The 14,911-nt window shown below is 41.1% G+C and overlaps 2 protein-coding genes across 2 annotated transcripts in view; one reads left to right on the top strand and one right to left on the bottom strand.

The window, feature by feature from the left end:
- nfatc3a (nuclear factor of activated T cells 3a) overlaps nucleotides 1-5,832 on the bottom strand; it is a 65,459-nt gene extending 59,627 nt beyond the window's left edge. The window contains exon 1 of the mRNA XM_076761488.1: nucleotides 5,279-5,832. Within this exon, the coding sequence (XP_076617603.1) occupies nucleotides 5,279-5,369 (91 nt within the window). The 5' untranslated portion in view covers nucleotides 5,370-5,832. The remainder of the gene's footprint in view (nucleotides 1-5,278) is intronic.
- A 4,944-nt stretch (nucleotides 5,833-10,776) lies between these two features.
- ddx28 (DEAD (Asp-Glu-Ala-Asp) box polypeptide 28) lies at nucleotides 10,777-12,961 on the top strand. Its single transcript, XM_076737374.1, has one exon. The coding sequence runs from the start codon at nucleotides 10,973-10,975 to the stop codon at nucleotides 12,656-12,658; it is 1,686 nt and encodes a 561-aa protein (XP_076593489.1). The 5' UTR covers nucleotides 10,777-10,972; the 3' UTR covers nucleotides 12,659-12,961.
- Nucleotides 12,962-14,911: the final 1,950 nt, after the last annotated feature.

Genomic DNA, 14,911 nt, shown 5'->3' with positions numbered 1-14,911 from the left:
CTGATCTGCACGGCTCACATAGAAAGCCAATGAGAATCAGTTTACGTGTTTTTTACTTGATTCTTCCACTTCCTGATGTGTATCATCGCCTTCTTGTGTCACAAAATACTGAATCATTCAACCATATTCTGTCACAGCCCTATTATTGAGTCATGGTTACTGACTAGAGCTTAGCTAGAGTTGCTTTTGACTAATGTTAGATTTTAGTCAGAATCGAACATTTGAACCATTTTTAACAGTTAGCAGTTGTTGCATTTGATTAGAAAGTGAGTTTTATAGCAGTTTTGGGCATATCTCATACCTCCAGCACAAAGCCTCTTTTGAATCCAGGTAAAAATGGCAAACAGCTGAACTACCTTGATCTGAACCATGCATATGAAAATAATATTCTGTATAAGTGACTCACACACCAGTGACAATGGCACTGCTAACATGATGAACTAATGGTGGGTGGTTGGGCTAAAGGCGTCCCTTTAGCTATAAGCTATCCAACAGACTTTATCCAAATTTTTTCACACACAACGTATTAAAGTGAAAACTAGAGCAGAACTGAGTTTCAGGGCAAATATCTTTGTTTATGTTTGAGTGTTAGAAAATCCAACTGCAATATACTGGATACTTCTTTTTTAATATAAACATATAACACAAACAAATATTTTAGATAAAGAGCCCTTCGCCCTTAAATTAGGCTATCAAAATATAAAAATAGCATATGTAAAACATATATGAAATAAATGGTGAAAAGATACGCAGTGAGCTGGACATTTCAACATTGAAAAATAAACAAAACGCTGTTGCATTTATGTCTGATAAAATATCTGTGCTGAATTGTTTTTGTTACCTATTGGCAACTGTTTGGTCCAGTCAGGTTTCGGCCTGAGCAGCGTTAGCCAAGAGAACTGTTTTGTTGACAATCCCAAACCATCTGTTGGATCTAGACAACGCTAAATAAATGTCTCTTAAAATGAGGCAAAAGACTAAACAGAAATGTGTAATTCTTTTGGTAATTTGAACAAAAGTTATTTTAAGAGGCTTTCAATAACGATTTGTTCTCTATTCAAAGATGCCTGTTCTGTCAATGAATATTTTTTGTCCTTTCTGCAGATTCATTTCAGTGAATTCTGAATGATCCTTCCTCACTTTCTAGTTAAGCTGATTCAAAGAGGGGCTTGTTCTTCTATTCAGCTGGCTCTTCTATTCTATTCACCCTAACCCTAACCCTAACCCTAACCCTGGCATAATCAGGGGAAAACCCTTACAGTAAACACGCCCAATGCCTCTGAATAGAAACAGTGGAATATTTCACCTCAAAGAGGTGACTGTTTCCTGAGCAACAAGAAAACACTCAGAGAGAGCAAGAGAATGAAGAGACAGACTCCTAACAAACAGACAGACAAAGAGGAGCAGACAGAGACAAGACAGACAGCGAGGACGGACATCGTATTGTCCCACACCATTACACAGATTTTTAATCACCTTCACGCATACAAGCAGAAACACTGAAAGACAGAAAGATATCCACCAGTTGGGTGTACAGGAAGCCAATACTCACTCGTCAGCTCCATTTACACAGACGTGTAAAGATTTGACATTAACATGAGCAACCAGCTGCTGCAACAGCAATCTTTTAGAAAGTCAATTAGATTATTGTAACATGTTTCTTTCAACGCAGCTGCTACTACATATATAGAAAATGTGCCACTTTTGTTTCATTTCTATTTTTTGGGAGATGGTACCACCTCCTTTTCTCACAACACTTCAATGACAAGCCTAGATATTAACATGATAACAATTACAGCCCAGTTCAAGCAACCGTCAACCATAAGAGGCTCAGTGGAGTAAAAACCTGTATATTGTATTCACAGTAGATGTTCTCCAGGTTGTTACAGAAACAAGCCCTGACTTGATTGCTGCCTCAGAGAAGGAGACCAACTCAGGAGCGTGCAACTCCCTGTTACTCCGGCTGTGTGATCCCGTATTACACTCCAGTTATTCATTTGGATAGGCGACCCCCCTTTTGGGCCAACTCATACAGTCCGGACCAGATTAAAACCACTTGCACAGTGTTGCTTTTATTCCTATGCTTATTCCAACTCCAGTTTTTCCTCTCCTCCCATTTCCAAATCAAACTTTGTTAATCAAAGGAAAAATTGATTTAAGATCGCACAAGCCAAACCTTCAACCGTCATTACGTTGCCAGAGTTTCATGAAAAGGACACAGCTGGTGAATTCAAAAGTTCCAATGGTTTAGGCCCAAAGACAGAAACTAATGAAGAGGTTGAGCTTAGCATGGATGCAAAGTACCACACAAATGTCATTAATTAACACATTAGTAGGTTTAAATACAGCTCATGACCTTTGTCATATCTTAAATCGGTCAGCCTGTATGCGGTGTATACTATCTGAAAGACCCTTCACACATACATTAAGAAACTGTAACTAAATAAACTACCCAAACCCAAAAAGGTAACTAAAGTTGTATGCATTTTAGCAATATTGAAAAATTGACCCACGGTCACATCCGCCGCTTCCAATATTTTTCATTTCACTGCAGCACCATCTAAGACCAGTTGCAGACATCTGGAAAACTCTGTTTTTATGAGCACCTGTCCTGGTTAATTAGTTCACATTTCACCTCTCTCAACCGTCTGCAATCATTAAACAAATGAGCACAAATTACTTTTACTCAACATTTGCAAACATGTACCTGACTGTCACTCTGTTGCCTCAAGCGACAACAAGTAAATATCAAAAGGGTGAAATCTGCTCCTGTCAGTCATGATAGATATCAGCTTTACCTATTCACATTTGGCTAGACATTACACTTGCACACAAACTGCAGAGTGTGGCCAAAGTGAAAACACACTCTTGTGCACCTGTAAATAACAAGGTCATTTCTCCACATATCAACTGTGATCAATATCTGTGATTAGAATATGTAGTAGTACTAATAATGTAGTTTTCAGTCCTGACACCTGTAAAATACTTTTAAGCAATTTTTGGCAGGCACCAGTTAACTGATCAATATCATCTTGAAGTTATTTTACCAGGATGTGACCTTTTGTATGTCCAAAAATACCGGTGACATCCTCAACTACCACAAACTGGCAGTTTGCTTGTTTGTTTGTTGGTTTTTTCTAAACAGAAAACATGTGTTTCTTTTCTCTTTGTAAACTGGAAGCATTTGTCTTAGGCAACAGGTACCATAACACTGTTTGACAACATGACATATTTATGGTTTACCTGCTTGTTCCATCACTTCACTGAATCCATAATACGCTGAGAGTGAGGGAAACATTCACCTCCATCCCAACCAATTTTATGCCTGCAATATTACATCAACTGGAATAATTTGCAATGTCTTGTGTATTATTTTAGACGCATTGCTTGTCAGTCGGTGAGAAATACCTGCCATCTTTGGAAGTCTTTGGGATCTTAATTAACATTTCAAACTGTTTGGGAGAGTGTGATAACACATCTGCCACACGGTCTGCGACGCTCGCATGCACAAAGTTTTACATTTTAGTTTCCATTTAGTGTTTCCAAAACGTAATCCATAATATTGGCCTGAGCAAATAAAGACATTAATTGATGTCATATCCAAAAGCTTCTGCTAATGCCTCACTTTGCTCCTCCTGCTATTCTAATTATGATTATGTGCAATTGAGAATGTATTCATAAATCCAGGCATTGTATAATATATTTTATCTTCTTCCTCTCTATTGTGACAATAGTTTCCAAGATAGCTTTACAAAAGAAAATACTATTCTCTACAATACGTCCTTTTTATTAGGCATTCTCCCTTATGTAGAATAGTTTAGCTTGGGGGGAGCGACAGTCATGCAGGAAAGATACTCGTCTAGATTCAAACCCAAAGCATCTCATGTAGCGCGGTATACAGCCGAGGCTCATCACTGATCCACCAGGACAAAGACTATTCTCAAGTTCTTGCTATTGTCATTTGTTTTATTTTTTTAATTTATTTTGTTTTTTATTTATATTTATTTATTTGTTTAACTTTAAACTCACATTTCTGAAGACATATCCCGAGGCAGAGAGATGGTGGCTCTTAACAGGTTCAGGATATCACTAATTTGTTAGGTAAACAATTTGAAAGGCAAACTGATATCTAACTTAGAAGAGTCAGAGCAGTCTTTAGAGATGGAAGACAAGACAACAAGTCTTGCTACCTGTCAAACTAATGACAAAGTTGACAAACTTTCAAAGACTGAACTAGCTGGAGCTCATTTCTACACGCTTTCACTCCAGACATCAGGTCCACTGTGGAATCAAATTTAGGACACTTCTAAGCCGTCCCCTGCTAAACTCTATTTTTGAGGTCTTGACTTGGTGTTTGGATTCATTATAGTGACACCTATAATAAAAATATAATGTATAAAGTCTTAATTTCTTTTGTTCTTCTATTAGTAGAAATAATTCAAATTGTAATGAATTAATTTTCTGGACGTGGTAGAAGTGAGATAAACTAGATAAATGCAATTTAAAAGAGTAGTTAAATGTGTATGATCACAGTGTAGCAGTTTATTTTGTGGCTGGTATTAACTCCTATTAATTCATACATTTTAATGAATTAAATAAAGACATTTTATTTCTCAAATTACACTTTACAATAATGAAATGTCTACAGTAAAGACTCTGTTTACAGTGATTACAACAGCATGTGTCCTACCTTTATCTCATTTTGTTAACAATAAGTGAGTTAAAGTTTTGACAACATTAGCATGTGCTACTTAGCAGAGAGCGCCTCAGTGACATTGAAGCTGGTCCCTCTCAGCCATACTTGACTTCCACCATATGAACCACACTGAAACCGCTGCAGTCCCGCCAAAGTTTCACGGTGTTCACGGTAACAGCGGAAAAACTGTCTGTTGCAGAAACTGTCGGAGACATTTACAAGTTTTGACCCGATTCAGAGTTGAATAAGCATATGGCAAAAAGAGCCGTTGTGCTAACCTGCTAGCATATCAAGCTAATGACAGCTGGCGTTGTGGACATTAGCCGAACGAGCACGATGGAGCAGACGCGTGATGTTTTAATAACATCTGCGTTTCTTTAAAAAAAAAAAAAAATGAATCACACGTCAGGGTCGGTTCCTCTTTTACAGAGCAACCACTACTGGAGACTGGGTTGGAAAGCTGCCGAGCTAAATTAAGCCAACACAGGCTGAGTGAGTAACTTGTGTTACGGCTGCAGCACACTGTGCTGTAAGTTTATTTGTCGCTTTATGTATGAAACATGCCGCCGAGCAAACACTGACCTGCGGGGCCTAACGGCTGCTGCTGCCCGTCCTCTCCGAAGATCAGTCTGAAGTCCAGCTCCTCATTGCCGGGGCAGTTTGCAGTAGTCATCGGGTTTGACAGCTCGGGTTTTACCCCGCCACTCGACCGTCGACCGCTGGAGCAATTTATGCTCTCCTAAAATGTCACAACATTTACCGACTGCCACGACGAGGAACTTCAACTTTTGTTCATTTGACTCATCTGGTCCACGCACGAACTCGTGTTTCCCTCCCTCGTTTGACAAATCCAAAATACAGCTCAGCGGCGAAATTCCGGCTTCGACTTCAGAGAAAGTCGGCTGCCCCCGCGGACTCTCACTGTTTCTCTCTATGTCCCGAAGTAATGACCAACAAAGAAGTGCGTCCTCTGCCAGTGTCTAATGTTCGCTATAAAGCCAATGAATCCGTTTAATTGCCCTGTTCCCTCTTTCTCTCTGTCTCTCCTCCTGTTTCTCTCTCTCTCTCTCTCTGTCTCTCTCTCTCTCTCTCTCTCACTGGAGCTTCTATCCCAACTTTTACTAACCCCGCGTGACAAGGCAGTTCCAGCGGTGACGTCAGCAGACACAACACAACACAAGGGCGCGCGCGCACATACACACACAAACACAAACACACACACACACACACACACACACACCGGTTATTGAGTTAATAAACAGTTTATTAAAGACTTTCGGTCATCTTAAGTTGTGAGACTGAAGTAGATCGTTTTTTGAAGCTGATGCATGTTTTGTTACCACAGTGACCTTTTGGTGCCTGGACAGTGAAATAATATTATTTTGCCTAATAGATTTGATTATATCTTAATATTATTATGTGTTTAAGCTGTTTTTGCAAGCCAAAATGTACAAACATTAGAAACTGCATTTAGCTTTTGACCTTGCAACAACTAGGTCTTACAGCTACTTCTCTCTATTTAATTGGCCTTCCATTTGCATCCAACCACCCACCATTAGATTACATCCGATTGCGCCTGGCCCTCAACCTTGCCTTGTGTGGTTCAAGTCCAAACCAGGATTGGCAAGTATAATGACGTGATGCACTTTTCACCTTTAGATGCCTTGAGCCTGTCGGCGCAGAGGTCCAATAATTTCTAATCAGCCAATTCTGGTTTGTGAATGGGGTAATATTGTTGGTAGAGAACAATATACATCGTGTTCATAGCTATGTGAATCATTTAGGTGGTAGATGGTGCAACCTAAAAAGCACCTCAAACCAAGTGTCACTGAAAAAAAGTGCTTTTTGTGTTCCCAGAGCACAGAGTTTAAATACCTGGAGTTATTTCCCATTTTTTCCCTCATTCTATAGGATTTAGTTTGAACCCTGCTTTCTCTAAATTCATCGCATGCTCAAATGATGATTTTTGCAGTGTTTAGCACTGAGTGGGTATAATTCATAGAGGACACTCCTCTAAATGTTAACCAAAAGTGCAATAATGACTGAGAAGATGAAGACATTATGACCCAGCACTTGAAAATCTCTGCAGTAAATCTGAGTGGCCAGTCAAGGTTAAAGGTAACTCTGATATGGCAAGCTATTGAGGAGTTTTGCTTCCTGTGCATATTCAGTACTCACTCTGTATATTCCTGCTCCGAGGGATTCCTTTAATGTTATTGGCATATTTAAATCATAATGAATCACAAAGAGTAAATCTGCGGCTAGAATAAAGCATTAGTAAATCTGACTGTTCAGCTCCGTCTGACCTCTGTGTTGCTATCCAACCCATCAATCTCCACAGGTTAATCTTTATTGGGTAAGCAACACAGAGGTTGATGCACTTTAAAGCTTTAATAGCTTTGCTGCTTTGATGATCTTCTTGCTTGACAACAGTCGTCTTAATATTCAGTTATTTCCTGCTTTCACCTTGTTGGAGATACCAGCCCAAACTAGGGTTTTTTTTCCATTCATCTATTTACACATTTCTTCCATTACTGGCAGCATGCACAGGGTATTCAAATTCTTACTGAGACGGCCCATACCTGTAATATGTACACACACACACACACACACACACACACACACACACACACACACACACACACTTATGGCCGATAATGAAAATCTGCCTCTATCAGCTTTTTAATGTTTTACCAAAAGTTTTTCCAACACTCATAAGCATACTTATAAAACATCTGAATTCTTTTATAATGTGCACCAGTACAATTCACTCTACCCACCACAGATTAATGAAATTTAAAAAATCAACCCACCATAAAAGAAACAAAGGATATTATTTGTGTAGAAATCAAAAGAACTTTGTTTGAATTTCTATATTCAAGCTGAACGTGCACAGTACCAAGACAAGCAGCATCAAATATCACTTTTTACAGTGCTGGAAATAACTTCTGCAAGAGAACATTCTGATGTAAATCAGTCCATCCTCAACACAAATTGAGTACGCAGCAGACAACAGCCCGCTATTTCTCTGACACAGTCACACTACATATACCTATGCTAGATGCATGTGGGCGTACAGACAGACGCTCAGCTCACAAATGCATCTGAAAGCATCAATATCACATTTCCTGTGGTCTTTATTTCCAAGCAAAAGCACAAGGTTTAACCGTTTTTGACTTATATGCCATCTTCTGAAGCAAATTCTCTCCCAAAAGACATTTTGTCCTCTCAGTGCTGTCAGGGTTATTGTGATTAGAGCTCTGAATACACTGTACTGCTCCCAGACATGCACTGGTCAGATTAACAACAAATATTCTGAAAATGATTCATTATCACTCAGATGTTTTGCTAAAAAATTACTGCTACAACAACAACAACAGCAACAACAAAATGTTCCAGTCAAACTGTTGTATAGTTACTTGACTTAAATGAGTAATGATAAGTAAATAATTAAGTTATATTACCAAAGGTAACTAACACTTACTCTGTAAGTAACACGTGATTGTCATCGAAAGTCTCAGCTGACACGTAAATACCAACCAGTGTCAATCCGTATTCAGTGGTACTCTCGAAAAAGGTGAGTATATTTATCTCTATAAGCAAGTCATTCTATGAGACTGACATGCAGTGGAAAAGAGAGGCAAAATAAATGTAACTGCAGTATCCTCCAGAGCTGTGATTCTTGCCCTGTTGCAACATATTTGAGTCAAGCAAAGTAAAGAATAAAGGAAAAATTACTGACGCAAGAATGTTCCTTGACAATGGCAGCATGTTAAAGCTTTGGCTTGCTCACTTGTAATAACTATAATGTCATGGAATTATAGTTTCCACATGGGCTCACAAAAGAAAGGGGGAAGGAGGACATAATGTTTTAGTTCTAATGAAACCAAAGAAGTCTTGATTTACTGACTGTAAACTCACCATTGTCATAGATACATTCTTATTAAATTATAAAGTGATCATCATGTTATTATGTGGCAGTCACATGACTGAACTTTCTCCTGCGCAGTCTAATTCAGGTTACCTGCGTCTCTTATCTTCACAGATGACCTTTGAAGGGAGAAGATAAAGAAAACATATTGTGTGGGAGGCTGTACATGTGGTTTCTGATATTATGTTCTTGTAAAGAAACTTTTGAAGAAAAAAAAAAACACAACAACAGCAGAATCTGCCCCCACACTGGTCCTGTTTGAGAGGTGTCACTCTTTCAAGGATTGGGGTGTGCAAATACTGCAGAAATGCACGCAGCACATTGGCAACAGGCGCGGTGTTCAGTAAATGTCAACAAACTGCACACAGTGCTGCATGAGAATGTCAGCAATAAGGCATTAAAGGCTCACTTAGGCCGTTACACTGTGTGTAGAAGAATGATTTCTTTTTTAATTTACATCCTCCAACATTTGAAATGTCAAAAAAAAAAATAAATCTGTTATTCTGTCATATATTTTTTCTTGTATGTCTTAATTGATCAGTGGTTGACTCTACTGACTACAGTAATGGAGCAGAGAGGAACAGTAAAAACCTGCTTTATATAATTTATAGAATAATTAATCCCAGACAGACAGTATATTTTATTTCTTTTGAAAATGTAAAAACTTGTTGTCAGATGACTTGAAATCTTCCTTGTTGATTTATGCTGCCCTCTTTTGATCAGTCTGTGAAAGTGACTGTTCACTCAGTCTGATGTGTGAGTCCGACAGTTGCAATCACGAGCCCGGGGTTTGGACATAAAAACCTGTGTGCAGTGGGGATTTAACCCATCTTAATATTTATTTCCTCCTTTGTGAGAAGATTGTAATCTAAGACCTCAGTTCACAGGGACTCCGGCTGCCACGGTGTCGGTTTATCCGACATGTGACAGAGATTCTATTACTGAAAGTGTTTGTGATGTTCTGAAGCTACAGTAAATCAATCAGTGAGCCGATTCATTCAGCACATGGGAAGGGTAGCTGATGTAAGATCAATGCTAGATGTGACAGCAGCACTGATGCAGACAGCTGATTTGTTTTCTATGCTGGGTATACATGCAATTGTACTTTTGCGGAAAAGAATATGATGGGAATATAAGATATGTCAACAAAAAATAAATGAATAAAAACATTCCTAGCAGGCAGCTGGAAAGAGACAAGGCCAAACAGCAGAGGCTTGCCCCCCTTTTGACCTCTCTGGATGCATGTTTGGTTAGATTAGTGTCCTTTCTATGAGCTTCCACGCCCAGTGGCAAAGTGGGAACACTGGATTATCCCCTGAGAACCTCTGCACTGGCAACAATCATGCCCATCTTGTGCCTTTAGGCAGTAATTCACAAGTGTAGACTACATACTATGTTGACACACAAAAAAAATGAATAAATAACAATAATCAGACAAAATGTACATTCCCACATGAATACATGTGTATTTACAATGTGCTGGTCTGTGCTGAAGAGGATTGACCAGAACGAGTCACGTGGGCAGATATCGACAGTCGCTGTTGTGTTAATGACAGTGCTCTTTCTCACCCTTCCCTAATTTATTACAATCTCTCACATAACTTTACCGCAGGCAGTGCTGATTCACTAGAGCAGCAATCAGCTGATTGATTTACTGTTAGAACAGGCATACAATGTACAAGACACTTGTCTGGTCACGGTGAATTGGTGTGCTGTTCCCAACTACATATCTGTATCCCATTTTTAATGCCAAAGATATTCATCCACAGAAATAATTGTACCTTGTAAACATAATGATTTTAGTAGCCAGTTATTATAAACAAAGGTGTTAATTTGCTGTAACAAAAACTTCCCTCTCACTTTCTCTGAGAACATTACATTAAAATTATTCAATCTTTGGTTCAAGACTTAATCTGTTTGCAGCACTTTTAAATAATTTGCCTAATTAATATATGAATTCTAACGGGGGTTGGTTTGTAGAATTGTCATGAACTTCGAAATAATCATTTGGATTCATCGCTGTCTTTATATTTTCACACTTGTATTAATTTGACTTAACCAAGGGGAGAAAAGACATGTTGCAGATCTAGACCTTCCGTTTCTACAGACGTCATCAAGCCACGCGAACGTGACGTCACAAATACTCGCCAGTAAAGCATGGCGATGTAACTGACAAGTGGAACAGGATGCTAACAGGTCCGCGGTGTTTTTTTTAACTTAAAAGGGGATTTTTAAAGATCCTAAATGTGTCGAACGTGATTCTTCTTCGTGGTTTTAGTCGTTCAGTCGCGATTTTGTTCTTGTCAGCTGAGTCGAAGCTGTTAGCGAGCCAGTGAAACGCCAAAATGCACTCTGTGAAGGTCGGCTATTTGGCTGCGGCGAGAGCTCTCTGGTCATGTCGGACCCTCTGCCCTGAGTTTGTTAAACTTTCGACTTGTCGTCGTGTTCATTGTTCTTTTACTCAGACTCGCTTCTCTCAAACAGCAGCGACGACAGTTATTCGCGTCCCTCGCTACATGCAGAAGAGCATTGACAACGTGAAACAGACTCGAGGCAAAAACAAGATCAACACCATGAAAGCTGGCAAGCTCCTGATCCAGAGCAAGCACCCCGATCTGAACCAGTCTGCGGGATACATACTTGGAAAGTTCGAGCAGCCCATCCTCTGCTCCAAAGGGTGGAAACATAATGGATCGTTCGGTGACTATTTCACCATCAATAACATCAAGGCTGTTGCGCCTTTTGTTGCTGAAAATCAGAAGGAGGATGTTGACCAGAAAACATCAGCGACATTCACTAAACTCCGTATCTGCACAGAGCTGGTAGAAGCTTTGAACAGTATCAGCATTACTCACCCCACCACTGTCCAGTTGCAGACCATCCCAAAGGTCATGAAAGGTCACAATGTTCTCTGTGCCGCAGAGACGGGCAGTGGGAAGACGCTGAGCTACCTCCTGCCTGTTGTTCACAGGCTGCAGGCTGATAAGGGATCAGATATGTACGCTGAGGACGCGAACAAGATTCGTACTGTGGTTCTTGTCCCTTCCAGAGAGCTGGCCGAGCAGGTGGCGGCTGTGGCCAGGACTCTGTGTGCTCCATTTGGCTTGCTGACAAAGACTGTGGGCGGTGGACGAGGTGTAGGTCACATCAAGCAGATCTTCAAGAGGAGTCAGCCGGACATTTTAGTGGCCACACCAGGCGCTCTGGTCAAGGCCCTGCGGAGACGCTGCCTGGACTTGAGTGAGCTGAGCTTCTTTGTGGTCGATGAAGCCGACACCATGTTCGACCCCAGCTTTTCTGACATGCTGGAGGACGTCCTGCTCCACACGAACATCGCGAGTAATCCCAAGGAAACGCAAGGCCCAGGGCATAAAGCCCAGCTGCTGGTGGTGGGGGCCACCTTCCCCGGTGGTGTCGGGGAAGTGCTCGGCCAGGTCACAGACCTTGGCAGCATGGTGGTTATCAAGAGCAAGATGCTGCACTTCCTCATGCCACATGTCAAGCAGACATTCCTGAAGGTAAAGGGTGCTGACAAGATCCTGGAGCTCCACCAAGCCCTGAAGCTGCTCCAACAGGAGAAAGGAGGGGGTGCTGTTTTGGTGTTTTGCAACAAGTCTGCCACCGTCAACTGGCTGGGGTACTCGCTGGAGGAGATGGGGGTGAAGCACGCACGTCTGCAAGGGGAGATGCCTGCTGCTTTGCGTACAGGAATCTTCCGCTCCTTCCAGAAGGGCATGGTAGATGTGCTGATATGCACAGACATTGCCTCACGTGGCCTGGACACATCCCGAGTGCGCTTGGTCGTCAACTATGACTTCCCAGAAACCCACACAGACTATATCCACAGAGCCGGGAGAGTGGGCAGGGCAGGAGGGGTGGAGGATGGGGAGGTGCTCAGCTTCGTCACTCATCCGTGGAATGTGGAGCTGGTGCAGAAGATTGAGACTGCTGCTCGAAGGAGGACTAGTCTGCCAGGGATGGAATCCGATATACGTGAGCCTAAACCCAAAGTAGAGGAGGCGCAGGAGTAGAAGTGGGAAAGTGGCCTGTGAGATATGTTAGTGTGTGTGTGTGTGCGTGCGTGCGCGTGTGTGTGGTGTTGGAAAGACAAAGTCTGAATCTTTAAAATATTGTGAGCAGAACCAGTAAGCAGGATTTGTTGAAAACTGTCCTAATATTCACACAGATAGAAACTGTGCTTTTTCCATTCGTGGAAATGGAAAAAATGTTCTAGCCTGTTTTTCCTGATGTAAATGTTTGTACAGTATTGTCAGTCAACTGATGTCATATTTGTGTTTCAAAATGCTTCGACTTGAGAGTAAAATCAAATTTCATATTCTGACCGCGTTTTTATTTATCTTAACTACAACACCAGTGCCAATAAAGTCTGGACGCTGTGTGAAACATAAAACAGAATGTGATCATTTGCTAACCCTTTTGACGTATAGCCCATTGAAAGCAGTACAAAGACAATATATTCAATGTTTTACCTCATCAACTTCATTGAGTTCATCAATACTGATTATTGATAACTGATTCTAATCACATCCTTTGTCAGGTAAAACTATCAACGACCGTTCTGATCAGTGTCTCAAACGTGAGACTTTGTTTTGTTTCCCAAAATTCAGAACAAATGTCAGAGTTTCAGCTTCACTGTGAAAGGAGGAAACTGCTCCTTCAGTAAACACTGACTCAGTCCAGCCATCAGCTGCATTCAGGTACTGTGACACAAACCCAACAACTCCTGCTCATCACAGGAACAACACGATTCAGGGGTCAGAGGTCAGAGGACGGAAGCATCACCAGTGTCTGGCTCAAAGGCACTTTGGCAGTTTTGATCTGAGTCAGTCATCAGGTCATCTGCACTGAGAGGGTCCCCGACAGGACAGTCTGTAACAGAGACAGGTGAAGTGTCAGAGTGCTTGACCTTTGACCTCCGTCATGGGAGGAGGTTGGGACAGGAGCAACTGAAGACTGAAACATGTGGAATTCTCCAAAAACACCTGTTTGGAACATTCCACAGGTAAACAGGTTGATTGGTACCAGCTGATAGTATCATGATTGGGTATGAAAGGGGCATCATTGAAAGGCTCAGTCGTTCACACGTGAGGATGGAGGGAGGTTCAACACTTTGTGAACACATTTAGCAAAGGCATGAGATTGTTCAGCATAGTCTATTTTCAGTGGTGGATTGGATGCAGAAGTCCTAAAAAACACAGCTTCTCTGAAATACTGAGAACAAAGTCATTCTGTGCAACAAAGTAACGTAATGACTGGATAATTTGTCACTGACCACACCGAACCAAACACCATCCAAGATGGTGCTAAAATAAGCTGCAGCCAGTGTCTCTGAAATTGGTACATTACACTGGAACTTCAGTACGTACAGAAGGAAAAGCACTCTGAATAAATGATGTTCTACTTTGTCTGAACTGCCTATTAAACCTTTCATACTTTCTAATATATGTCTTACATTGATTGAAATTGTTGTGGACCAATCCTGAATTCTTCAGTGATCTTATGCTCAATTTGAAGGAATCGGTTAAAGTGTTTTCTGTAATGTGTACCTCATGCCTTCAGCCACAAGGTGGTGGTATTGATCTCCTTTAAACTTATGTACAGCACATGCACAGTTAGCACATGTACACAGATATTTGTTCTCAGTACAATTAGCTTTAGACATGCACACTAACGGAATGGAATGGAAACATTCACAAGCTGACCTGCAACTTCATGAGAGGCGTTTGTGGATTCCAGTTCTTTCTATGTTTGCAGTGCAGAAACACTTCATCAGACTGCAGTAGGCTGAGCGCAGGCCAAAACCTGACAGTCTCTGCTGTTGATGTGGTAAGTCCGCTGTACTTGAAAGGATTTTTTTCCCTCTTCCATGCCTGCGGGTGCTTGTTGAAAGGAAACCACAAGAGTGTCAACATGAAAATCGGAGTGAAGAAAATCTAAAGGATATTACTTCAAAGGTAATAACGTTTCTGGTGATCCTGCTGTTACAGAGGCTGGGTCAGTAGGTGTTTCAAACATCTTTTATTTCTCTTTTTATGAATTATGGGCAGATGTCAACAAACTTCCAATTTCTGCCTGGAAACAGCGTGTGCTCTTATTTTGAAAAGGCTGACATGTTACACACCTGCTGATTTATGCTGCAGTGTTTGTGGAAGTGTAAAGATTACAGAGGCAGACAGACCTCAGTGGGCCTCAGACGGGCAGACGCTCCGACAGCAGCACGGGACTTCCATCAGAATGTGTGGAATCTAGCTGCGATTGTCCGG

Source organism: Chaetodon auriga, chromosome 1 (assembly GCF_051107435.1).
Source record: "Chaetodon auriga isolate fChaAug3 chromosome 1, fChaAug3.hap1, whole genome shotgun sequence".
NCBI lineage: Eukaryota > Metazoa > Chordata > Actinopteri > Chaetodontiformes > Chaetodontidae > Chaetodon > Chaetodon auriga.
This window is presented reverse-complemented; position numbering and strand designations above follow the sequence as displayed.

What these genes read in the sequence shown, in the direction of transcription:
- ddx28 (XM_076737374.1), top strand. Translation starts at nt 10,973, where the DNA reads ATGCACTCTGTGAAGGTCGGCTATTTGGCTGCGGCGAGAGCTCTCTGG.